The sequence below is a fragment of the Lissotriton vulgaris genome, chromosome 12 (genome assembly GCF_964263255.1).
Source record: "Lissotriton vulgaris chromosome 12, aLisVul1.2, whole genome shotgun sequence".
Taxonomy (NCBI): domain Eukaryota; kingdom Metazoa; phylum Chordata; class Amphibia; order Caudata; family Salamandridae; genus Lissotriton; species Lissotriton vulgaris.
Window position 1 is genome coordinate 40,000,846 of NC_141700.1, and position 27,053 is coordinate 40,027,898.

At 46.4% G+C, this 27,053-nt stretch overlaps 1 protein-coding gene across 2 annotated transcripts in view; it reads left to right on the forward strand.

Annotated features, from left to right (window-relative positions):
• INSR (insulin receptor) overlaps window positions 1–24,348 on the forward strand; it is a 310,896-nt gene extending 286,548 nt beyond the window's left edge. For both annotated transcript variants that reach the window (XM_086946970.1, XM_086946971.1), the window contains 8 exons: window positions 1,972–2,074; window positions 4,754–4,821; window positions 5,463–5,692; window positions 6,548–6,658; window positions 6,773–6,932; window positions 9,376–9,505; window positions 10,835–10,969; window positions 20,828–24,348. In XM_086946970.1, coding sequence (XP_086803096.1) covers window positions 1,972–2,074; window positions 4,754–4,821; window positions 5,463–5,692; window positions 6,548–6,658; window positions 6,773–6,932; window positions 9,376–9,505; window positions 10,835–10,969; window positions 20,828–21,182 — 1,292 coding nt within the window. In that variant the 3' untranslated portion in view covers window positions 21,183–24,348. The remainder of the gene's footprint in view (window positions 1–1,971; window positions 2,075–4,753; window positions 4,822–5,462; window positions 5,693–6,547; window positions 6,659–6,772; window positions 6,933–9,375; window positions 9,506–10,834; window positions 10,970–20,827) is intronic.
• Window positions 24,349–27,053: the final 2,705 nt, after the last annotated feature.

A 27,053-nucleotide genomic window follows, 5' to 3' on the forward strand; every position in this document is an offset into this window, starting at 1 on the left:
TGGTTACATCAGAGTAGTGACAGCCCTCTGAATGCAAACATTACCACACCTACCCCAATGCATCCGAACCCGCCCGCCATGCTCTGCTACTCCGGTGCAAGGTTCTGGTGGGCGCAGTTGCTGCTGCTCCACCTGGCGGCAGGGTTGAGAGGGAGATGTGTGGAAAAGGAAAGGCTTTGAAGAAATGTCAAACATGGTGCTTCCAGCAGGTCAGAAATGATTAAACGTAGTTTAAACATAACCTTTGGGCAAGGTTTGCGGGACCTTAGTGCAGCCAGCTCCACGCGCCCCTCCAAAGGCTGGCACTCTGGGCATGGCATGGGCCAGTCCATGGCCGTCCCTGCCCCAGGAGCCCCTTTAATGCAGCCAGCTCCACGCGCCCCTCCAGAGGTTGGCACTCTGGCATGGCATGGGCCAGTCCATGGCCGTCCCTGCCCCCGGAGCCCCTTTAATGCAGCCAGCTCCACGCGCCCCTCCAGAGGTTGGCACTCAGGGCATGGTGCTGGCCCGTCAATGGCCGTCCCTGCCCCCGGAGCCCCTTTAATGCAGCCAGCTCCACGCGCCCCTCCAGAGGTTGGCACTCAGGGCATGGCATGGGCCAGTCCATGGCCGTCCCTGCCCCAGGAGCCCCTTTAATGCAGCCAGCTCCACGCGCCCCTCCAGAGGTTGGCACTCAGGGCATGGCATGGGCCAGTCCATGGCCGTCCCTGCCCCAGGAGCCCCTTTAATGCAGCCAGCTCCACGCGCCCCTCCAGAGGTTGGCACTCTGGGCATGGCATGGGCCAGTCCATGGCCGTCCCTTCCCCAGGATCCCTGACCGTGTTGACCCATGGTTAGTCTGTGCTTCCACTTATGGTGGCCCCTCTGCGCTCGTCGAGTGTTTGGCATTGAGGGGTCTTTGGGGTCCTGGAGTCTGAATGCTTCTCGTGTGCACCCCTAGGCCTCTGTGGATTTATTGAAATACTTCATGTTGTCTTCTGCGGCTGTTGTCCTTTTTCCAGCTCGATGGCTTCTCCTTCCTGGTCGGACCCCTCTCCTCGTGCCATCCCTGTCCTTGTCTCGTGACACGTCAAGAGTGACAGTTGTTATTTTTTCTGTGCCTGTGTTGTGGCGTCATGCGCCATCCCTTGATTTGCTGGTTCTGGTTGCACGTGCCTCGACCCCTGCGCATGCGCAGTTGCACGTGCCTCGACCCCTGCGCATGCGCTGCAGCCTTCGGCGCTGTGATCTCGCGGCTGACGTGCTACAGACCTTTTGATTCTCTTTCTGGACAAATATTGGGGTGGCGCGTGGGACAAACTCTAAAGGGGGTGGGGAAGGGCTGTCCCCCTGCACTGACACACTACTCCATCGTGCACTCACTCTGATTTTCATTTTAAAAGTTGGATTTAGTGCTAGCTACATACTATCTACAGACACTTTACTTGTATTTATATTATCAAAAGCATTTCTTAGTTGTAAGGTTAAGTGAGGTTTCTTTGCTAAATGGCAGCTCCCTACTGTAGACGCTTGCTTGCCCTGCCATCTAGTGGCCGATGGCGGAACAGGCATCCAAAACTATGTAAACAAGAGGCGCTAAAAAGGCACGAGGTTAGATCTTGCAATAAATTATGCCAGAAGTCTATTCTATTTTTTCCCATGGCTGCAAATCGTGAAAAGTTTCTATCAGTCTAAAATGACAATTTCACAATGGCAAAAAGTGCTGCATTTCTGTGGTCTAAAATAGTGTATTTATTCTACAATTGGTTTAGAATGCAGTCAATGGTCAGTGGAGGGTTTTTTTACACTATAAAATGGTACGTTATATTTATGGTGACAAAAGCCTCTTGTTCTGGGTACTATAAACAAATGTGTTTGAAGGCCACCACATGATAGCGCTTGGAAGACTGTCCTGCGGAAGGGGAGCTTGGGACATCTTTTCTTTTCTTTTCAGGGGTCTCTGATTATTCTCCACTCTTTGTCTTTCACCAGGCAACGCCACGCTGAACATTATCCTCATGGTGGTAGTGCCGATCACTATCGTAGTGTTGCTGTGTTTCCTGGCTGGCATCGGCTACGTGGTGCTGAAAAAGAGGTAGGTGCCTGGCGCAGCCCGCACAAGCGCTTTTTGTTATCATTCTAGGAGCATTTTCTGATTTGTTAGGCACCTGTTTATGGTCTGGTTTAACATCGCAACTGTCACCAGGGGATTATGTGAGAATTACCAGGAGAGGAGCCTTGGCTCCGCCCACTTGTTGGGAGCCAGGAGTACATGTTTTGATTGGGTAGAAGATGCGTGCTTCCACAAAAATAGTGCTTGCCTGCCACAAAGGGAGAGCATTTTATTTACCTGTCCAGCTGCCTAGGCTTGCTTTCGAAGGCACACACCTGGCACTGTAATGCTATTAAAGTGAATCACATAACGAGATCATTTATGGCGTTTATCTCTGGCAGCAGCAGGGATGTGAGGAGGCAGTCATTAACATACATGGATTTTTAGTTCTGGCTTGACAGGGCATTAATAAGCCAGACCTGTAGGCATTTCCAATTTTCGTACGCTTTCTGAAGCACTAGAACAGTCGTAGGTCACTTAAATCGCAATCGCATCCAGGAGTATCCCAGATCTGGGCCCTGTAACAGCTGCAGCTTTACATCTTACTAAACAGCAACTACTACTGAGGAGCTGAACCCCTGTCTCTGGAGTGCCCTCCTTAGATCAGACGAATGTAGATGGTGCTTAAAATGTATTCAAAATATTCTGTGTGCCAGCTTGTGGTGTGAGTCAGTATTTTTGCTGTTGAGTAGCAGCTGGTCCCACAACGTTATGTTATAACAACTTTTATAGGTCGCTAATACCCTTAGGTGTCTAAGCGCTTACGGACCGCATACTGTAAAGTGAAATTAGTTCTTGAAAAGCCATGGTTTAAGATTTTTTCTGAACTCAATCAGGGAAGATATGTATTGCAGAACGTGCACACGTCTTTGTGGCGAGCGAAAAAACTGAGATTTGAATTAGAGTTGACAACAGAACCTCCACACTAGTCGGAAAATATGAATACACAATCACTGATCCCAGCACATCCTGCTAGCCTTTTAGAGGCATCCTTCAACCAGAAGTTCCTCTGGTTTGATTGGATGCCTCAGATGCCACTAGCCTGAGTTGTGTGGCTTGTGCATGTCTGTTTGTATACAGTGATGTAAAGGGAGGAGTTTCAGGCAGTTTAAGGATGGCGTTGGGTTCTGCTTCAGCTCTGTGTGACAGGAGAAATGTTTAGGTCGGGTGGGAAGGCATTGAAACTCCCCAAATCCATTGGCATTACTGGTGCATGGTTTGTCACGTTTGCCCATCAGTTGTGATGTGTGATGAGCGAGTGCTTCTACAATGCTACAATGTCACAGATGGATGCAAGGGCACCTGTGACTGCACTGCACACAGGACAGATGCGCAAAGGCAGGCTTGGGGTTGATGTATGCAGCGATGGCCTCCGTCACGGAGATATGTCGGACACATTCACATCCAGTGGACATGTCTACCATTGAGACACTAGGCTTGATGAAGGGACGCCTTTGTGAGATAGCTGTGCGCTTTAGTATTGTATTGTATGAATAGATGACGTTGCTGAAACAAACTATAAGATCTACCTCCTGGTGGACCCTAAAATGTTTTATTTCTGTCCCCTTTGGGTAGAAGTAAAAAAAAATGGCATTTAGTTCGACATATTTCTATATGTGAACCGGCTTGTTCCTGACTCATTTTCGAAAGAGAAGTGTGGTTTCTTAAGGACCACATTCCTTTCAACTAATTCAAAATAAAAAAAATAAAAATTAAATGGGAAATTATATAAAGAGTGGTAGACAAGTATTTGTTGGACTCTACTAGTGTCTGAATCTTTTTCTCAGAGGATAAAAACAGACACATATTGCATGACAACACATCTAACACTAGTAAGAGTGACTTGTCCAGTTATCCTATTGTGGGGACTGAACCCAGTGATGTTTCAGTGAGTGTACGTGGTGGCCAGACACAGTACACTCACAAAAGACGCCCAACTTTGTAAAACAGAAAGAAGTGTTGTGGATGTGGGTTCTTACCCACTTTAGGTTGGAGTCTTGCATCAACTCTGCCCCCAGAAAGGGAACGAGCAAACGTAAATATATCCCCCATGGCAGGGTGCAGCTGAAACTGTAGTGTCGATAAACAGTATGACATGTATCGATGTTCGACTTCCCTATCAGTATATGACCGGTGTGTAATCCGCGAAACATGGTAGACTAAAAGCTTCAGGATAATTTGAGACTTGCCCAAAGTGAGATTCAGTTCCAGTAATTACAAGAGAATGCAACTTTATATTGAATAACATGTTTGCCTATTGTAGAGTTTTCACTGTGGAGTGATGCTTATTGAATTAACTTACAGCGTATAACAGCATTAGTTAAATGTAAAACCAAATAAAAATATTTGAAACATTAAGAAATTATGGTAAAAAGAGTCGAGTCTCACCCTAGTCTGATCGCAGAACGGACTAACCGTTATCGTGGAGAGGCCAAAAGTCTCTTGTCGTCTATTATGTGAAAGAGGAAGACGGGGTCGACCTCCATTGCTCTGCTGCGGGGCTGACAGTGCCCCCTGTGAAGGGGAGCAGACGGTCTCCATAGGCTTGAGCAGCAATTAAAAAGAGCCAGCATGCGCATGATTGCGCAGCAATGGTGACTTCATTGGTGAAGTATTTCCTAAATGGTGCCCCTAGTAATTTCATGTTTTAATTATTTTCAGGGAAACTGGGGGCCCGTCTGGACCACTCTATGCATCCTCTAACCCGGAGTATATCAGTGCCAGCGAAGGTAAGTGCCTCCTATTTGTACTGCGTGTCTATCGTATACAATCCTAAATGTCCTTGAGCAGCTGGGTTTCATCTCATGGGATGTCCTTTCCTTCGAAACTCGGTCCCAGTGAACTCCTTGCTTGGTGAATCAGTGTCGCGCATTGTGTCGATGCTCAGCTGTTCACTGGAAGTGCTTCAAAGCTCCCTGAGCAAAGCAACCGGTGCTGCACATGATTAATAATTTTATGTTCAGCCATTGGGTCTTTTGTATAATGAGACTCCCTTGTAAGCAGTAATAACAAATGCCCGTTTAATCAGTATGTGGTTGGTCCATGTCTGCTCCAGGTCTGTAGTCAGCCCGGCAGCTTGTAAGAGCGAACCGCATGAATGGAGACGTAACACTAAAAACCTGAAAATGCAGCATGAAACCCAGACGAGGACAACCACAGACTGAGAGATGGTTCATGTTTCTTGTCCTGCCAGTGTTACCTACATTGTTTAACCGTCTCTTCTTTTCTTCAGAAGAGGCATAATTTTTTTTTAATCTTCCCATGCACTTATTACACCTAGTCCCAGGGTAGCACTGTTCGTGTTGCTTCACGTGTGTTATAGAAATTGGATTGAAATGGGTCTTGAATATATGTTTATCTTCTCTTACAGTTTATGTTCCTGATGAATGGGAGGTTCCTCGAGACAAGATCAACCTGCTTCGGGAGCTGGGCCAGGGCTCCTTCGGGATGGTATATGAAGGCATTGCCAAAGATATCATCAAAGGCGACCCGGAGAACCGTGTGGCTGTCAAGACCGTGAACGAATCTGCGAGTCTACGGGAGCGCATAGAGTTCTTAAATGAAGCGTCTGTTATGAAGGCGTTCAGCTGCCATCACGTGGTAGGAACTACTGATGTGTACCGAACACCGAGCGATGATGGTTTGAATGGTCGAACCCCATACCGATTCGGTCTTGTGACCCAGTTCCCACTCCCCCGTCCATGTCCCTTCCTCTTACTCTAAGCAGCCTCAGGCATCCCTTGGAACCAGGCTCCCTCCAACCTGCAGATGACATGGTCTCACAGATTATTCTTGGACCCAAATTTAGGGATGCTCTGAATTATTGTGCTGCTGCTCAGTAGAGGGATCACGTGTGTGGGATGGTGGCCTGGGAGCCTTCCCGACAGATAGTGCCCCCTTGTGACTGCCACTAGTCCCATCCAGGAAGTCCATCTGCAGTGACTTGGCAGAAGTGGCTGGAGTCAGACCTTCGATTGAGTTTAGCATCCCTTTCGTACATAGGTAAGCCGCAGGGTTAAGTGTGGGACAGGACCTGATTGTATGGCCACATGGATTATTAGCACAGTGCAAATTAGCGACAACAATTCCTCGACCTCTCCCATCCTAACCAACGTGCAAAGTCTTTAAGGATGGCAGTCTGTATTGGAAAAGTTTCTGCTACATAAGCTAATGTGCATAGTGGCAGTACATAGGTGAGCAGTGATCTAGAATTCACTGCCCGAAGTGTGCTCTGTGTGTACCAGTTATTTGGGATGCGGGAACCTAGAAGAGTGTTGAATCTGCTGATTTAGTAAACCTGGTACAAACTTGAAAGCAGCAGTTTAAACTTTCATAGATTCAAAAAAATTTAGATTTAGCTAAATGTCTTTTATACTGTCTGGTGCTGAGTGTTGACATTTGAAATGAATGCATGTTGAACAATTGCTACATCATGTTTTTCTGTTGATCTTTTAGGTCCGCCTTCTAGGAGTGGTCTCAAAGGGGCAACCCACTTTGGTGGTCATGGAGCTGATGGCACATGGTGACCTGAAAAGTTACCTCCGCTCATTGCGGCCCGAGGCAGAGGTGAGGTGGCTGAAAGCATGTGATTGAGGGGTTGAGTTGGGGATGGTCAAGAGTACTTCCTCCTGGGAATGTAAACCACTCTGCATGAGTAATCTCCTTTCCTTACCATTGCAGAACAATCCAGGCCGCCCGCCTCCCACTCTTCCTGAGATGCTTCAGATGGCGGCCGAGATTGCTGACGGCATGGCGTATCTCAACGCCAAAAAGTTTGTCCATCGAGATCTCGCTGCTCGTAACTGTATGGTAGCGGAAGATTTCACTGTAAAAATTGGAGGTGAATAGTCTTTGTTATTAGGGAGGGTAAAATATGTTGGCGTTCTTGCTAAACACCCCAATAACTTTTATTTAGTTTTGTATTTTGGAAATTTGCTGAAAGAAAACTCACTTTGATCATTTCACAGAGATTAAATGAATTAGAGAAGCGAACGTACAGGCATTTACAAGAATTAGAACTTCCTGGTTGTGGCTAATCGATTTTTCTCAGGGAATTTCCTGGACTCCTTTGAGGCTCATTCCGCTGCGCTCCTTCAGTTGCGTATGAATTTAAGATTCTGATCAATTTACCCTTTGGTGATAACCTCACTCTTTGGAAGGTGTTTGAGGCGATGGGAGTGCACGCGGATATGTTTTCACTCGTAATCCGCAGTGAGCACCTCTTCGTTTTCAGGCAGTTTCACCCAGTGCTTGCTTTTCCATCCCAGGTCTCATGGTGATCAGTTTGATGTTTATTGACATGGTCAGCTGACCCGTCAGCTGGAGGCGCCTGGTTAGACTACTTTTGGTGCATTACAAACAGACGACACTCTTTTAATGCTATTAGAGCTTGGGACCTATATTCATGGTATCGCGACCCACCTTACTAATTCTAACCCAAGAGCGTCATGCTCTGCTTTCATGCAGATATTACTCCCTTTTGGCAAACACTCATACCTTAATGAGTGAAAGTATTGTGATTGCAAAATCACTAGTGCAGTGGCGGCTGGCATCTACGGGGGAGGAGGGTGCGGGCGCTTAAAATAATATATATAAAAAATAATAAAGCTTACCTGAGCCCGGCGAAGTCCTCACTCTTCCTTTGACACAGGAACCGGATGCAGCAACTTCCTTGGCCAATCCTAGGGCTGCTCTCACCAGCATAAGAGCAGCCCTAGGATTGGTGGGTGCGGCCTCTCTTGGCGCTCCACAGCGCTCTGGATGCTTTGGCTAGCTCTAACATAGCTGTCTTAAGACAGCTGGATTAGCGGTTTAAAGTGTGCATGTGTGGCTGGCCGTCGCAGGACAGCCGTTCAAAATAATATGGGCACTTTAAACCGTGCCAAACCAGCCCCTCTTCTGGCGCTTGGCTCGGGAGGGGGAATGAAAAATTAAATAGTAATTAATTACAATTTTCTTTTTCATCTCTGGGGATTTTTAAGTGGGTCGACGCTCCTACGCTCAAACAGAGTAGTTGCCCCTGCACCAGTGCAAGCAAGAAGTAATGTATGTAAACGAAAGACGAGTGCATGATCTTTTTTCTGTGTCAAATCTAGGGCTAGCTGTCTTTTTACAGGGACAGGAAAAAGTAATTCTGAAATGACCTGGGGCGCTGACTCCAGAATTGTAGCTTCGCATCTTCTGAGTTATATGATGGCCTTTGTGGCCTCTTGCTTTGGATAGATCAAAGCCACGAAGTTCTCTTTCAGTAGTGCTCTCGTATCCCGGCTACAAGAGGCGACACTGCCCAGGGAAGTGGTTCTAACATTTTGACTTTTGCGGGTGCTCACTGAACACTACTGGTAGCCGGGGACCCTGGAATCAGCAGTTATGCCATTTGAACCTCAAGACAGTACACAGCATTACACAATGTATATAAATAAATACGCAATTTATTAAAAGTTTTATTTAGTTCACCTACAAAAAAGATACTACAACTGAAATTTAAATTTTAACAGGAAAGTTGTACTTTTCCTTAATTTGATTTAGTTTCTCAAAGACGAAGTAATATGCTAGGCTGTAGCACGTCAGTCTTTTTTGCCTCGTATGCAGTGGTGTAGCAAGTGGGGGTTGCGGTCCAACCCAGGCGGCACGAGTTTAGGGGGCAGGGGGCCTTCCCACCCCGCTCTTAACTGCTTACCGTCGCGGTGCAGCAGGCACAGTATTCGCCAGCACTACCACTCATAAATTCAGCCGCTGGCGGCAAACGCAGGGGCCGCCACGGGCAGCATAAGGCCTAGCTGCGGCACTGCCCTTGTGCCTCCTCCAATAGAGGCCGCCAGTTGTCCATGCTGGATTCTGTCTGCTGTGCTTTCGATGCTCCTCACTAACCGAGCTAAGGATACCAATTTAGTTTTTTTGCCTCCAATAACCAATTCCTTCACATTTGAATTTTACATTTTGCTATATGGATATACACTTTATTAATCTGCTAATATTATTTAATTTTCTAAACAAACGAGGAACCTGCGAGTAGGCATCGCAGACCCGAGGTTAAGAACTGCTGGCTTATGGTGTATGGAGCGTCACATACTGCATGGTGAAACTTTGAACTAAATCAAGCTTTTGAATTTGTACTTGTGCATTATATCTTTTATGGATAGTCAATTGCTGTAAAATTATATATTACGTTACCGCTAGGATGGTAATTTACCAAGCATGTTACTTTGAATTTACGGGCTTTTAGATCACAAATACAGATCATATTACTGCGCCATCCTAACTCTCTTAATTTCCCATTTCAGATTTTGGGATGACGAGAGATATTTACGAAACCGACTATTATCGCAAGGGTGGGAAGGGTCTTTTGCCAGTGAGGTGGATGGCCCCGGAATCCTTGAAAGACGGTGTCTTCACAGCTTACTCAGACGTCTGGTAAGTGTCTTTAGGTCTGTCCTGTGCACTCTTTTTGTGCTTCTGATCGATGAGCTTGAGAATGCAAAAAGCTTTGCCCACATATACCAAGTGATGTGCCCACACTCCTGGTTTTCACAGGTGAAACCTTTTGCCTCTGCACTTCCATTGTGAATAAATCAAGAGTACAAGTGTCCATTAGTTTAGTTTTATTTCATGGTTTAGTCCTTTAGGCTACCAAATTATGAATTCAGTTCTTTTGTACTTTGTAGCAGTCCTCTTTCACCCGCGATTTAAGAACTAATTTGGATCCAGTGGTGTGCTGTGACCATTAGAACCATATCGCCTTATTGCCTGCTGCCGAGGGCTATACCAGTTGTTAAAGCCCCTGAACCCAAATTATAGGTGCAAGATGCATGTGAGGCTCTATAATGAGAGAGAGAGAGACTTTAACAATCGATTTTGCCCAAGGCAGAAGGGCTATAAGGCTATTGGAAAACTCCGCCCTCTCAGTAATGTTCTAAATTAAAAATGGAGAAACATGAAGACAAACATTGGATTGTTGGAGCTCTGGGCTTCTACAAGGCATTATAAGCCTGGAGCTACTCCGTTGTCTTCAGTGGAGCGCTCAACATTCCAATGTTCTAATTTGCATTCTAGTATCCTCTACCTGTGAAACAAATCCACAATTTCCTCATCAGCCAGCCCACTTTGCTCTTTAGGGATAACTTCATAAGCCTTCTATGGAGGCAGTGTGCTCTCCGTATTAGGGTACCACCTGTGGAACATCTCGCTGCTCTCCACAAGACTCATTAGCCTCCTGCCTCATCATTAGAAAATAATTTGCTCTTTTTGTCCTCCCATCTTTTCTTAAACTAAACACGCCTTCCTCTGCCAGTCAATACATCGACGTGTCCAGTTATCTGAATTCACACGCTGATCTTCTGAAGTAGGGTTTATGACCAGAGCACTTAAACACCTTGTTGCAAGCACCAAATGTTTCTGTATCCTTAGGTGATTTGAAGGGGAGTGGTTTAGCACTCTACTGTACACATTTTACAACTCAAATGTAGGCTTCTAAATGCCTTAAGAGTGGGAAAAGGGAGGAGAAAGTTAGAAGTAGGTATAGCTCTTTTGAGGAAGATTAATGCATTCTTGCTCAAAGCAAGGGTTACATTTGTGCAGGAGAACAAGGCTGGTGCCATTCTTGTGCTGCTGCTGAGATCCGATTGAAGTAGCATAGCCTTTGAAGTGGCGGTGAAGCAGTGACATATACAGTGTGACCCATGTACGTCTGCCTGCTTTAGGTAATGCCGCAGCAGCTTAATTTGTGTTTTTGTGTTCCTCCAGGTCGTTTGGCGTCGTGCTGTGGGAGATTACGAGTCTAGCCGAGCAGCCCTATCAGGGACTCTCCAACGAGCAAGTGCTGAAGTTTGTCATGGATGGCGGGTCGCTGGAGCAGCCCGAAAACTGCCCAGTGAGGCTGTAAGTAGCCCTTGAATGTTGTATGGTACAATATAATCATGCCATTCTATTAGCCAAACTTGCCCGTGAGACGCCCCTACTTTCAACCTAAACTTCGAAACTCCATGCGCCGATTGGGATTCCAATCGTTCATCTTAGTGCGGCCTCCTTTTTTGGTAATTGGCTTCTTACCAACTTTATGCAATCTCCCCACTTCCTGCATTTGTGACTGCACTCACATTTCACCTCCTTTTAGTCACAAGCTGTAATGACTGAAAAACTCCCAAGCAGACCCCTCACCACGCAACTGTACCTCTTTCCAATAAAATGGAGTACGCTAAATAGGCTTTTTATCTGCTTAATTGTACCTGTCTGCAATTGTCCCATTAACATCTTCGCCAACCATCTTTCAAACCACATATCTCCTTTAGATGTTCATAAACCCAATCTGATTTCAATAAATAAAAAGGCAATTAAAAAAACGACAGAGTAAAAACACGGAAGCCCTCTGACGACATTCCTAATCCTAAAACTACTCAAAGTAGACAAGTGAGTGATCTGAGGAACTAAGGACTGTTGCATTTCCAGCAAAGCACAGCTGGATGGTTTCCACGTAAGCCTATTGCAGCCTGTGCTCTGGTTCCTTCGAAGGGCGCTGAGATACGGGTTAGGTGTAAGTGTGCATCGAAACTATAGACTTAAGAAGTAGACCACCCAAGCATCTGTGAGACTATTTCTTACATGCAAGCGTGACGCTTGGCACCGATCACCCATGCATTTCTTACAACATGTTCTTTGTTTGAGTTCTCTGGTTGCCTTGCCACCTACAAGAATTTGATAAGAAGTGTGCTTTGCTTGAAAATGCTTATTGCTTGAGATGCTTGTATTTTCTCAATTTTTATACAACATAACGTTTGCATGTGAGTGTCCAGTGTCCACTGTACGATTTCAGGCTTACCAAAGACAAAAACAGAATCATGTGTCACAACTAAGCTCTTAGAGGCTTAAACTTGGAAGGGCGTGTTTATAAAAAAAACATAAAGGTTTGGGGTAACAGGGCTACCTCACTGAAATGGGAGTGTTTGCGATTATTCCTAACACGACAGCAGCTCAGGTAAGCCAAGACTGAGCTGGCTTGGGATTGTTGGCAACATTAACAGTACTGATCTTATATGGGATTCCTGGGAAAAAGAAGGATTTCCAAGAGTAGGGTTTGGGAATGGGGAAGTTGAGATGGTGGAACCAGGCCAGTTGTTTGATGGTGCACTATTTTGCACACAGCATCAAGATATTTGTAGCAGGACAGCGGATGGTGTACGCTGTAGTAGGCATTCATCTACTGTATCTGCTAGCTGGAATTTCATTGCATTTTAGTGCACAGTGGTGAAATAAAATTGATTTTTTTCAGCATCCCAAAATTGTTTAACAGTGGTATAGGTGCTACGAAACTATGCAGGGTTTAGCTTTTTCCAAGTAAAGCCGCTCATTCGTCCACCGTCAGGCAGCGTCGTTTGCAGCACTCCTGTCTAATTTCCAACCACTGCATTCTGCGCAGTCCCTCACTTAATCGAGAGCCTAAATAACTGCAGGCACTTGCCCGTAAGAGGCTGGTAGTTTAATACGAAGAGGCAGACCTATTGTATTTCTGAAAATGAGCATGGTTTGTAAACCTGGCAGAACTTCTGAATAGCACAAGTGCTTTACACAAAGGGAGTATATATTGGCGTCTGCTTTTCTTTTATATTCAAATAGGTAAAAGATGGTTGATGCCGTGTTTGTTAAAACTAAAAATATAAAAGCCTCAGTATTTATAACATTTGTCGGTCTACGAAGCGTATGCGTTTGTAGATCCACAGGTCAAAGCTGGTGGATATGCATCGTGGCATGTGTCCGTGTTGCACCATGCCGACACCTTTGTACTGGGGCGCACGTTAACAGTCCAGCAACCTGGAGGACTTGCTTTAAATTGGTGTAGAAAAGGTATATCTGTGTCACCTGCTTCACATCACATAGACCCACCCTACACCCCCCAACGCTTTCCCTGACAATCACTCTGAGAATGTGGGAGCACGTAGAAGAGGTTGTGAGCTTTGGTTCGGAGCCAGATGTAAAAAAGTGCCATACACAAATTACTGTTGTGCCCAGCATCGTGGAGGAGGGGCTGCAAGAAGATATGTGGTGCTCGATGGTTTATCAGAAATCTTGTCTGGGATTAAGCTACTTCCCTTTTATTTGACATCTCGGGTTTGTATTAGTGCAGTATAAAATGATTCACATGGTCTTTCCTGGCCAGGGAAAATATACACATGCCCTGCACACTCCTGCCATCTAGTGTTGGGCAAGGACATGTAGAACTTGTTTTTCTATCAAGTCATGAGGTGTTGTGGCTCCTCCTATGAGTTCCATAGAAGATTATTTTCTTCCACCGTAGGGTTCGGACATGTGTCACTGAAGCTGAGAGTCAATGCCATGCGTCGTTCGTCGTCTGGGCCTTCTGGTGCTTCCACTCCCCTTGGCATGAAACAACTGCGCTCTTTGCAGTTTTTCAACTGTCTGGGTATATTCACCAATGCTCTATTTGGAACCTCGGACCCCCTCGGCCTTTCTCTTCTGCCACCCTCTTTGAGAATGTGTAGGCTGCGATGTAAAGAACCCCTTTTTAGTGCTGTCCACAGCGCAACTCAAAATATTTGTGGCATGATCACTTCTCGGTCTTCAATCTGTTTTGTCGCTGGAGCACGATGAGATGACCTACTATACTTGTCTCATTTTGTGGTCCAAGAAGAACCTCAGCTACCTATGTGACCTATCCAACACAAAATTGCGCAGTGGCAAGACAAAGACACCCTTATATCTTCGGTGAAGATGTCGAAGAGGAGGGGGCACCTCTGCTTTTGAAGGGCAACCAGCCTGCTTAGTACTGAGCCGAGCTCACCTTCGGGCTCTGAGGCGAATGACCAGCCACCATCACCGTTACAACACCCGAAGACGTAAACCCAGAGTTACGTTCCCCATCACTCACACCAACTGGCCTATCACTGTCCGTCAGTAGGTCAAACCCACTACTAACCCAATTGTCTCCTGGGGTGCCATTGCACCCCAGCCATGGCCGGCACCGACACAAAGCTTTGGAGCAACCACAACTTCGACATAGAGACAGTCACACAAGACCCAGCCTTCCTCTGTGCCGGCAGCGCCATCAATGCCTTTTACTACCTCGGCACTGATGCATCCGTTAATCCACGGGGCTCACCTCAACAGGCTTCAAGGACCTTGATGCCTCAATTCTTCCAAAGTTGGGGTTTCCACACATAGTTTTCTACCCAACCGCAGAAAACTCCAAATTCCAAAGCTGCGCCTCTCGGTTTCCGCGCCTACAGTCCATAGGCAAAACACCACGGATGGACTGGTCAGGGATTTTTCCGTACACTTTTTTGCTTCTCCCACTTCTTTCCTACGTGGTCTGGAGACTCTGGCAGACTTCTTTCACCCTCATCCTGGTGGCTCCCTCGTGGGCCAGACATCTGTGGTCCACAACCCGACTCGAGTTGTCAGTAGTCCCATATGAGAAGCTGCCCAACAGTCTGGACCTTCTCACTCAGCAGCAGGGCACAGTCCGGCATTCCAACCCCAGTCATCTCAACTTGTCATTCTGGTTCCTCAGGTCTTAGAGGGTGGGTGTCTGAATTTGCCGGCTGTGTGCATGTCTATAATTAGAGGCTTGGCACCCTACCACTCGAGCTTGCAATACAGCAAAGTGGAAAAGGTTGGTTCACTACAGCCTACCCAAAGACACAGATCCACTCAAGCCTGCAGTGCAGGACATCGTCTCCCACCTCCTTCATTTGCAACGCTCATTTCCTAGCGTGCACCTCCATTTGATTACATTTGGCTGAAGTGGCAGACTACCTGCAGAACAGGGTCCCAGTCATTATATCCTTTATGGAGAGACTTAAAAAAGATATCCCACCCGGGCTACACCAGCCTCTTCCTGGAACCTCAGTATAGTTTTCACTAGCCTCATGAGATCCACTTTCGAGCACATCCATTTGTGCACTCTTCAGTTTGTCCTGAAAGGTAGCGTTTCTGGTCACTATTACTTCCCTTAGGCGGGTCAGTGAGATTCAAGCCCTCTCCCCTCAAGTGCCTTTCTTCAAGGTTTGTGCTGACCGGGTAGTCCTTAGGACTAGCCCAAAGTTTTGCAGCGTGAATCTTTCTGGATTCACTATGCTGTGCATTATTCTGCCATCAAGTGGTTGGGTCCCGAATTGTAAGTTTTTTCTCTTTTTTAGGTTTTGCCTGGCGAAAGCTGCGCTCTGCGCAGCTTTTTTGCGCAGGCGAAAACCTAATGAGTACTGTGTGTGGGTTTGGGTCGGCCCTCGTCATTCATTGGCTGGCTCCATAAATGGAGCCTAGCCATTGGATGAGGGGCCTGTCCGTCAATGCCGGACCAGACACGGGGGCGCTCCCGAGATTCTTTGGCTTTTGCCGACGTCACGCGAAGTCAGCCGAAAGCCGGGAACGCCCCCGAATCCGGTCCGGCATTGAAGGCACCCGGAAGAAGTCCAGGTGAGTGCTTGCTTTAATTTCCCGCTGTTCCCACCCCCTCTCCTGCTCGCAGCGTCTCCCGTCCCCGTTCCCGCCCCCCTCCCGCTGGTGACCGTGCTTTCCTGTTGTCTCAGCCAGGCCCGCTCCCCGCAGACTCCCCTCCCCCTGGTCTCCGTTCCGGGTTTCACCTCTTTCACCGACTGTGCACCCTGTTTCCGGCCCGCTCCGCTCGGCTTCTTGGCCGGTTTCCGGCTCTTTGTGCGGCCCCGACTCCCTTTAATTTCCCGCTGTTCCCACCCCCTCTCCTGCTCGCAGCGTCTCCCGTCCCCGTTCCCGCCCCCCTCCCGCTGGTGACCGTGCTTTCCTGTTGTCTCAGCCAGGCCCGCTCCCCGCAGACTCCCCTCCCCCTGGTCTCCGTTCCGGGTTTCACCTCTTTCACCGACTGTGCACCCTGTTTCCGGCCCCGCTCCGCTCGGCTTCTTGGCCGGTTTCCGGCTCTTTGTGCGGCCCCGACTCCCGTTGTACTCCGCTCCGGCTCTTGCGCTCTGCCGGGCTGACTGTTCTTTGTGCTCCGGGCCGGTCCCGCTCCGCCCGGCGCTGGCTCCGCTCCGGGTTTCCGCACGCTCCGCGGTTCTCGGTAAAATGGCAGAGCTGCCGCTGAGCCTCGTGTCGGAGTGAGAGAGAGAGAGGAGCGGCGGCGGGCGAGGAGCGAACAGAAGGGCGGACCGGGCCAAGCGGGAGCGCACAGGACTCCAGTCAAGGCAACCCCCAACACTACCGCAGGCTCTCGGGCCTCTGCCCACTGGCAGCCCCCTTCGTCCCCGGCCACACCACTCCTCCTCTACCGATCACCGTCTCTCCGGTTAGGCCTACTCGGGCCTCTGGAGCCCTCTCGACCCCCTACTCCCGGACTCCCCACCTTGGCTGTCGGGTTTGCAGACGCCCTCTCGTACTCCTGGGCCTAACGGCCCTTCTCCCCGTTTTACCGACCGTCCCCCCCAAAGACCCCGGGTCTCCCCTCCCGGGATCCAGCGCTCCCATCCCGGGCAGTGTGGGGAATGTGCCGGGGCCGCGGGGCCGGGAGCAGGCCTCTTGCGCACTGAGCAGCCCTCCGCCTCCCCGGTGATGGCCCGCAGGTGGCCTCGGCCGCAGCCCCCCCTTCAGGCCTCGGCAGTCCCCCGGAGCTGAAGCCAAGCGGGGGACCGAGGAGCCGGGCGAGGTGGCCGCAGACAGCGGGCCGGAAAGTGGCCCCGACGAAGAAGAGGCCTCTCCTCCCGGCGGCGGAGAGCCGGCCGCCCCCGAAAGCAACGGACCCACCAGCCCCCCGGAGCCGACTGCCTATCAGCCTGGTGGTTATGGTGCGCCCTACCGAGAGCCCCCAGAATCTTACTACCCGGCATACCCTCCCTATCCAGGCCGGGCCTACCCGCCCTACCCTCGCGCTAAGCCCTACCCTGGAGGCCCCCAGCGCTTCCTAGGGGGCTCTCCCACCGCCACCCCGACTCTGAACCAGTTGCTGACCGCGCCCGCCCGCGCTTACCCCGGCTACCCTCCCGAAGGTCCTGACGGAGCCCCGGCCCCGCAATATGGAGGTCCACCTGGAGCTGGAGGCTGGGGGGCCGCACAGCAGAGAGGACACCATGGACCTGCCAGTCCCGGCAGCAGCGGGCAGCCCTTGCCCAGGACTCCGCAGGTAAGAGAACTGGAAAGTGGGGCAAAACATGCGATTTATAGAGCCCTGTGCTTCCAAGGGAAGGTATGGTTGGCAAGAGGAACGGGGGTGGGAGGTGGTATGGAACAATGGGACGAAGAGTCTCCGGCATCAGGTAGAGGTTGGTGTTTGAAAGGGGTCCTATTCTTGTCACCAGGTCGTGAGTCTAATGAAGGACAGGCAGTAGTTGAGAATCATGAAACCTCTTGAAAATGTGTTACTTGGTATGTACAGGGTCAGTTGTCATCAAGGGGACGGGACGGTCCTTCAATTGCGCTGTCAGTTGGTTGTGTCCGCGTACATGGTATCAGTTGGTTGGTGGGGCCAACTATTTGGGGCTGGTATGCACTGATATATATTTAATCAAATAATGGGCAGATTTGAGACATGGAGTCCTGTGTTCATAGAACAGGGTAGGCAGGTTATTTTTTTTCCAGCTATGTTGAAGCTTTTATTCTACTATGTCTTAAGTTTAGATTTTATACTTTATAAATTACCAGCTGTAACCATTTTGGTGCCGTTATGTGACTTTGAGGTAATGTTTTGCATAGATATTACTACCAGTGATGGTGTTAAGGTCACTTAATGTACACAGGCCTGCAGCAGGGTGCCAAGCGGCATTAGGTCGATAGGATTTTAAACGAAAGCTCCCTGGTGGTTTAGGGTTGTGCACATGAGTGTTTGCTGGGGTGTCCTTAGTGCTTGTGCTTAATAGAATGTAGCTAATATGTTCGCGTGCGTCCCGGCGTGGGGGTACAGAGCTTGCCTGCTTGTGCCTCCGTGTGCCCCTGTTGCCTGCTTGTGCTTCCGTTTTCGTGCCCCTGTTGCCTGCTTGTGCCTCCGTTTTCGTGCCCCTGTTGCCTGCTTGTGCCTCCGTTTTCATGCCCCTGTTGCCCGCTTGTGCCTCCGTTTTCGTGCCCCTGTTGCGTGTGCCCCTGTTGTCTGCTTGTGCCTCTGTGTGCCCCTGTTGCCTGCTTGTGCCTCTGTGTGCCCCTGTTGCCTGCTTGTGCCTCTGTGTGCCTCTGTGTGCCCCTGTTGCCTGCTTGTGCCTCTGTGTGCCCCTGTTGCCTGCTTGTGCTTCTGTGTGCCCCTGTTGCCTGCTTGTGCCTCTGTGTGCCCCTGTTGCCTGCTTCTGCCTCCGTGTGCCCCTGCTGCCTGCTTGTGCCTCTGTGTGCCCCTGTTGCCTGCTTCTGCCTCCGTGTGCCCCTGTTGCCTGCTTGTGCCTCCGTGTGCCCCTGTTGCCTGCTTGTGCTGTGTTGGTGTGTGTGGAGGGCTCTGTGTGGCTGTGTGTGTAGGAAGCTTTGTGTGGCTGTGTGTGTGGGGGGCTCTGTGTGGCTGTGTGTGGGGGGCTGTGTGTGTGTGTGGCTGTGTGTGGGGGGCTCTGTGTGTGTTTGTGTGTCATTTGCGATAGATAAAGCTAGTGGCATTGTAAATGACAATGCCATTTATTTATGTTAAAAAAAACATAAATAAAAATAATGTCAAGAGCAATGCCAATAGCTCTAACTTTAACAAAGGCAAAACCATTGCATTGTAAATGCTTGTTTTTCTTCGTAGCCTAGGTGGGCGTCGACATACCACAGTTTGGTGTCCTTCATGACGTCCACGTGCTTCCTCCGGAAGCTCCCACCTTTGGTTGCCATCTTCAGATTCAAAGTTTTTGCACAAGGTGGTCTCTCCTTTCCACCTCAACCAAACCATTGAACTGCCGGTGTTCATTCTGCATCCAGATTCTGTAGGGGAGAGAACTCTTTACACACTAGATGTTAAGAGGGCCCTCATGTACTACTTTGATAGCACAAAAGCTTTTCACAAGGCTCAGCAACTGTTTGTTGCCTACATTAAGACACACAAAGGTGGGTCTATTTCTAAAGCAAGAGTAGCCCGCCGGCTAGTCAGGCTATACCAAAGCCAAATGCCAGCTCCTTGCTTCACCCAGGCCGCTTTCTACGTGCAAGAAGGCCGCCTCCATGGCTTTTCTGGGAAACACCCCATTAGCTGACATCTGTAAGAGAGCTACCTGGTCCACACCAGACAAGTTCACTAAACACTACTGTGTGGACGACCTAGCTCGTCAACAAGCCCAAGTGGGCCAGGCTGTAGTACGTTCCCTTTTCCCTTCTTCTGCAAGCTCCTCAGGCTATCCACCACTTCTGGGAGGACTGCTTTACAGTCTTTGCACAGCATGCGTATCTACAGCTACACATGCCTCAAACGGAAAATGTTACTTATCCTGTAAACGTCTGTTCGTGGCTTGTAGTGCTGTAGATTCACATGCGCCCATCCTTCTTCCGAGAAGCCTTTTGCTGTTGCAGATATATTTCCTCTTCTTTACTATACTGTTCATACATTCCTGTGCTCGGTCATCTTCTGTTCCATCTTCACTTGCCGTGCGGGATCGCAATCTAACGATGGAACCGATGACCATGCGCAATAACAGTCATAGGCTTAGTCACAACACCTTGTGACTTGCAACAATAATTCAAAGCAAAACAAGTTGTACATGTCGAAGCCCAATGCTAGAAGGCAAGAGTATGCTGAACATACAGCTCTACGGCACCTACCTTCCTCACATTGATGCTTACAGGGTAAGTATCCTTTTCCTTTTTTGGGGTGTTGCATCAGAACAGATGTGATATTCACACCTAAGCCTTGCCTTAATGGAACTGAGCTTTGCAATGCTATGAGACTAATGGGTAGCAAAGCTAAATTCATACAGAAAATTCTCTTTGGCAAGCCTGGGATAAAGGATTTCACTCAATATTCTGAATGCTGGTGAGCTGTTTTAGGGGTGCCAAGTTTGGATATTGACTGAAAAGGAAGCCAAAGAACCATGAGAAATTGCTGGGGTGAAGCGTGACAAGGGGTCTACAAATCTAAATAGAGAGAAGGGAACGTGGTCCCCCCCGAAAAGAGAGAGATAGAAAAAGTAGTTGAGGAGAAATGTAGGTGCCCAGAAAAGAGAGGTCATATAAGAAGTGGTTGAGTGGGTTGTAGGTGTCCAGGAGAGGGAGAGGTAATAGAAAAAAAGTAGTTGAGGAGGGGTGTAGGTGCCTGTTAAAGAGAGAGTTCATAGAAGAAGTATTTGAGACTGAAGAAATAGAAACTGTAAGTGGCTGGGTTTGGACTTGGTGGTCGAGCAAGGACCGAGCAGGCTGTGAGGCCGACGAGGCAGGAACAATGGAATTGTATAGCGGGCCCAGATCAAAGGTTTCTGTATATTTAATGTCATGACTGTCCTTCTATTAACGATTTTGAAGGGGGGAATGATACCATTATCCATTTCAAAACCCCATCAGACATCATCAAACAAAGCAGCGTTCCACGGTGCCATTTGTCGGGGATTGTAAGACATGTAGGACTCACTCCAGAGAAAGGCTCTTTTCAGTTATTGGGTCTCCCATTTAATGTGCTGTATTGGATTTAGCAGAACTCAGAGCTCGTTGGAGTGATAGGGATGAGGATGGAGGGGGACGTAGAGGGTCTTGTGACCTGGAGCCGTGAAGTCACCCATGAACAAGTAGTCAGTGCAAGTATCTATAGGCAGAATGACGCAGTGCATGATAGTCCATTGATTGTCCACTTGGTCACTGTTGCATGTTTTTGTCCTTCGTCCACAGACACAGCCTGATGTCGCTCTGCTGGCAGTACAACCCAAAGATGCGTCCCGTTTTCCTGGAGATCATCGAGATGCTTAAAGACGACTTGCCTCCCAGCTTCCAGGAACTCTCCTTCTTTTACAGCGAGGAGAACAAGCCACCGGAAATTGAGGAGTTTGAGTTAGACTTTGAGAACATGGAGAGCATTCCCTTGGATCCCTCTTCCTGCTCCCAGAGAGATGAAGACGCGGGGCGGAATAACGGACCAGCGGCGGGTCTAAAGGGAAGCTACGAAGAACACATACCTTACACCCATATGAATGGTGGGAAGAAAAATGGCCGCATCCTCTCCTTGCCACGGTCTAGTCCTTCCTAACACTTCCTGTTAGGTACAGGTGTGATTTTTGTTTTTTTTTGTTTTTTTGTTTTTGCTTTTTCCGTCAAAAGGCCCTCCAAAATTCTCAGGTCAGGACAATAATTGCTGCTGCCACAGTATGACACAAGTATAAACTTTCAGTTCATTTGTTTTTGATCTCCCAATACTTTTCCTCTTTTTTTGCCAACTTGACTGCTTGTCAGTGGACATAACTGTGAACGCAAGTACTGAGGAAAGAAAAACAATTACCGCTCGGCTCTCTCAATGCAACTGTGGTTTGAAAAACAGAAAGTGACCTTATGTGTTTTAAGGTCGAACAGAAGAAAACAAAATCCACCTTTGCAAGTCAATCAAAGGAAATTAAATTCTCTGGTATCTGAGCAACAGATTATATATATAAATGTATATGTATATATATATATAAACTTACATTTAATCAAAAGAAATTGTTCGCGGAACAAAACTTCTGAAAAAGATGGGCAGTCAAAAACTTTATTTTCCAGATGAATTCCAGGCTTTTTGCAGATACCACTTCAGAATTTTGTTTTCTTTCATCAAGGCTGAAGGATTAACATATATATATATATTTTTTTTAGAAAACACAAATTGATTGGACAGACAATTTCTTGGATTGACCAATGGCTGCTGCTTTCATACTTTTTATGGGTATACAATCCTTGTGTGTGTGCAGGTGTGCGCGCATACTTTTGGTATGCATGGCTAGAGAGAGGTCTTCGCAAGACACACATGCAATACGCACACCTGTGAAACACAATTCACTTTTTGTACATAGTTATTTGTAAAATGTTACAATGGCTTTTTCCTGTTCTTGGCTTCATAACTCTTTTCCTTTCCTTCTTACCGTTCTGCTCCCCAGCTCCAATGATTTCAGCTTAACGTGGCAGAGGGCCTCTTCAAACCTCTGTGGCATGTGCCAAGCACCGACAAGTGGTTGGCAAGCTCTGTTGGCAGGGTTGCCCCTCTGGTTGCCAGATTGACTAGGAAATGGCCAGGACGGTTTGTGGTCCACAGATATATTAGTGTAAACCAGCGATCATTGTGTTTCTCCAGCCCCACAGAGCCGCTGGAATCTGCCTGCCGAATTTCCACTCGCCAACCCTAGCCATGCCAAGCCCTAGAAATGTATTGTCTTGAACAGGGACGATGCCAAAATAATCCTTTGCCCACATGGGGAAAACTGCGCTGGTAACCATGTGATGAAATTCAGACAGGGTTGATGGTTTATTTCCGATTATATTGTGTTTTTCTTGTATTTGTTGTCTTTTTTTTTGGGGGGGGGGATGCTTTTTTAGACCAAATGAAACAGAAGAAAATTATACTGAGCTATCCAGCTATCTTGTCAGTACAGCATTAATAAGTATATATTTTGTTTGTTGTAACATATTCTAAAATGTTTTTGATTGTGCTAGATTTAAGCATTAACCCTATGTAAGTTATTGTTTTTTTTTTTATTCAATCTTTTTTTCTTTTGGGTTTGTTTGGTCTTTAAAGCAATCGCTTCCTTTGAACCCCAAACAAATTGTATCTAATTACTGGGCGAGGTCTTGGATTGAGCGTGCCGGGATTCATAATTTGCCAGGCTGTGAAGCCTAGTCTAACATTTTGACATATCTGGTCAGAGGATAACGCTGTTGTGTGCTAGGCCACCCTAACCTACACTTCCAGCACTAATTTTCTGCCAAGTACAAAAGCGGAACTTTAGGTTGGTGAGGTCAACAAACAAATTGTTCTGTATCCTGTACATAAAAAGTATTTGTGTTCACAAAATACACAGAAGCTGTATTTTGCTATGTTCATGTAACTCTCGTGAGTGGCATGTTTCACGTTTGTCAGTTGTGTGGACCCGTTATGGTTGCTGTAGACCCTGCTGATGTTGGCAAGTTCAGAGCAGTAGGTGCTTTCATGCTAGAGATGAGAATGGAGGGGGAGAACAGAAAGATTTCAGCGAAACCTGTGTGTGTGTTTGTGTGTCGTGTTGAAGGTACGCGCGATGCAATGGAAGACGGAATAGTGGTCAATTATGAGAGAGACTGCTGACCTCAATTGTATGTTGACAAAGTAATCTTGATGACACTGTAGTTGAGAAAGGGAAGTAATTGAGAATTTAAATATGTGTCTCTTTGATATCTTCCCTATGTTTTCGTGTTATTTTGATGTACGCAGCACTAAGCATAACAGGTGGTGGCAAAGACGGTCTGGCCTCATACATGATGTTGCAAGTTTGTTTGCACAATATATGATTACATTGGAAGGATACACAAACAAGGGCTATTGGCACAAACGTGAGATGCTTTTGGGAAAGTGAACCTTTACGGGATGCAACGAGAGAAAAAGGTCTTTGGCCGAAAGCATCCATAGAGAGGGCCATATGCAATGGCCACCATAGGTTTATGGAAAGGATGAACATGGAGAATAAAACACATGTTGGTTGTATTATTACCACAACAAACACTTCCAATCTAAATGTGTAGAGCACTTGTGTTGGTATGAAAGATGTAGAAATGGTCAGTCCCATGACGGATCACAGAGAAAGGGTCTACGCCTGTCCGGCGAAAATACAAATGCATGAACAGAGAATGTATTTAATGTGCATAAAAGGACCCAAAATCTAGCTCGGAAATGCCAAGTGAGAGATAATACCATCAACATGGTCAACCAAGAAAGAGCAAGTGCACAGGAATTGGTGGCAGACAGAATGCCCAACCAGAACCAGACCGCTTACAAATGACATCCACGTAAAATAACATGCTGCCCATTTAGTCTGCTAAGCTGTGAATGTGTGTATTTGGTAAAAATGAATGTATGCTTCTGGTCCGTTAAGCTAATCAGTATACAGTATGGATGTTTTAGGCCCGAGCTCTAGTAATGTTGTGATGCCTGCTCCACTCTGGTGAGACCTACGTGTTGACAGTTGTCGATGCAAGATGGACCTGGGTGATATTCTGAATTTTAATGACCTGGCTCCTAATTTTTTTATGCCTCCAGCCATTCTTGTATGGGTGTCGCTAAAACAGTTATCAAATGGACACTAAGAGACCACACCATTCTGACGCTCTCCTTGTCCGTAATATTGAGGTAGATGTCATTCTCTGAACTTCCTTAATGACCCACACTCAAACCACCACACGCTCAGCACAGTACACCCGCCCTCAAAACTTCAGGAAGGATGATATTTCAATACACTACAAATATATAATCTGGGAGTTGGGATGGAAGGCCATTTGCAAGAGATCATCTTAGTCTTTTGCATAGTTAGGACTTTTGAGATACAACCTTATAAATGGTCATGCTTGTTCAACATGGCGGAGGTGGTTTGCGACAGTGTTTGCGTTGCAGCTCTGTCAAAAGGGAAATCACACAGACATACAGTTGTTCAAGCAAAGGCCTTAGAGTGCTAGAAAGTTCTCTGTCACGTAGTTTTTACACAACAGTTCTTTAGAGCCTGTAGGTGAATCTGATCAGTGATGGTGATCCACCCCGGAAATGTAAGCTTAACATCAAAATTGAAATGCTGGCATTGTTGACAGCTGTCCTTCCATTTTTAAAACTGTTTTGTAAGTAGTGTATAAACTAAAACCGAGAAATGTGAAAACTGGGCAAAATTTTGTTTAATGAAGGGCCCTGTCTCAACTGTTGGAACTAGACACTGTCAAAATATCCACCATCTTTTACATTATCCATTTAGCAAATTTCCTGCCCCCTTGTCTTTACAAATCGAAGTTGTGTCCTTTGTCTGTCTACAGCCGTCCACTCATATTGCTGTTCTTTTAAGATGATTAACGTATCCCTTGCCGCTCTAGCCAACAACAAATTTTACATGGCTGACAAACTTCAGCTTACCTTGTTTTGGAAATAGATCATTTGGGGGAGGGGGTGCTTAAGTTCGAATGGTGCAGGTTTTTTCAATATTTCCCAGGTCTGCCATTCACATGTTGAAAGTAAGAAATAACATGTTGTCGCAAATATGGGCTTGGAATGCTTGCTTTTAAACCTTGCATGGCCCCTCACAGCAGGAAAGTCAAGGGAAGTATACTTTTTTTTAAAGGCAGTGAAGCTAAAACTGAAATGATTTGTGTTCATGTCACAAAAACATGGACTTCAGAACTACCTGTTCACTCATTCTGTACTTAAAAATCTGGATTCAAGGGCAAGTTGTGTCCCTGAAAGTAGCTTCAGAACTCATTTTGTAAATAATAGGGTATCTACTTTATATAAATGCATATGTTTAAGGGGCCTAAATATAGTTGTTTTATTTGTACTTTCCACAAAGCTAATTACCTACAAAGCAGTTCTACACTACACATGCAGGAAAGAAGAAATATTCTCAACATTTTATAATTCAGAAGATTTTCTTATTAGGAGAAATTTTTATTTATTTTAATATAATAGCAATCACTGTACAAAAATAGATAACCCATTTGCTTTCTTAAAAAAAGAGAACTATATAAAGCATGTACATTTTTATCAATTGAAAATAAACCGGAGGAGGAGGTGGTGCGATTTTATTTTAATGTTTTATTTTTTCTTATTCTGGCACAGTCTACCTCAGTATGTTGCAGGGATACTTCAATACCGTGCACCTCTCTGCTTTCAGTAGTACTCTTTTCTAAACGATATGCGATTTTGACAGAACAGAGTATCAGGTGATTCAAACATGGCTCTGTTATCTTGGCGAGAATACAGACACAGGCTTTTCTAACTCTTTAATACAATACAGCGGCGACCAAAGATCTCTCATGGTATTTTTGTTCACGGTCTGTAATGGCTTTCCTTTTAACCAGGTCCAGCAATGCCACCCCCTTTTGAATACTGTTTCAAAACTCCAGTTGAGAAAGCTGTTCCTTTTCAAAGGAGAAGAGAAGGAGCATAACCTATTTCGATTTCCTCCCTGTATCTACAATTGCTGCCTTGTTCGATTAAATAAGTGAATCTTGCTTACTCAAAGTAGCGTGTGCGATGAACCCCAAGCTGAAGCCAGCAAGCACTCACTTGACCTTCATTAAAACCACAATTTTAAATTCACGCGACTGGCTCGCATTCTCGACACACATTAGAGGAAGGTTAGCATAGACTAGTGTGTACTTTGCACTCAATTTAAGACCAGCTCTTGTGGAGTTGTAAAAGTGTTTGACTTGTAGCTGGATATCATTTTAATATATATATATATATATATATATATATATATATATATATATATATATATATATATATATATATATATAATATAGCTTGTTTCTAGTTCCTAGCCCATTAGGTCTCCTGCCATTAATACAAGTGCTGTTTGCACACTAAATTTAACATATTGTCAAGGAACCTTTATTTTCCTTTCTTCTGTGTTTTAGATTATTTTTTTATGAATATCTGTGCTGTAATTGTGCAAGATTGTGCTAATTTGCCAAATTCTGGCACGCATCTCAATGTTTGTTTCACTTGCAGTTTCTTTTAAAGACCCTTCCAGAGTCGTCTTATCAGGTTTTATCTAGGTGTTTTTAGTAATGGCTTAAAATAAGCAGTGACTAAATTGTAAATTAGTTCAATCTACAATGCTAGACTTGCCCCTTCCCCAGATCCATCGTTAATCTTTCATATTTTCAGCGTTTTGAAATATAAATAAAATCGAGCAGATTTACTAACGTTTTAAAGACTGTGCTGGATAATTTTAATATTCTCCTTCTTGGAATTTAAAAGCAGTGCTTCTGATTATCAAAATCAAACTTTTTTTTAATTAACTACACATTGAACGTCTATTGGCATTTCACCAACTCTAACAAAGTTATAGAAGTCTAATTGGAATGCTTCAGTCATCATTTGGAACCTGGGTACTTGCCAACAAACCGATCGAATTACGGT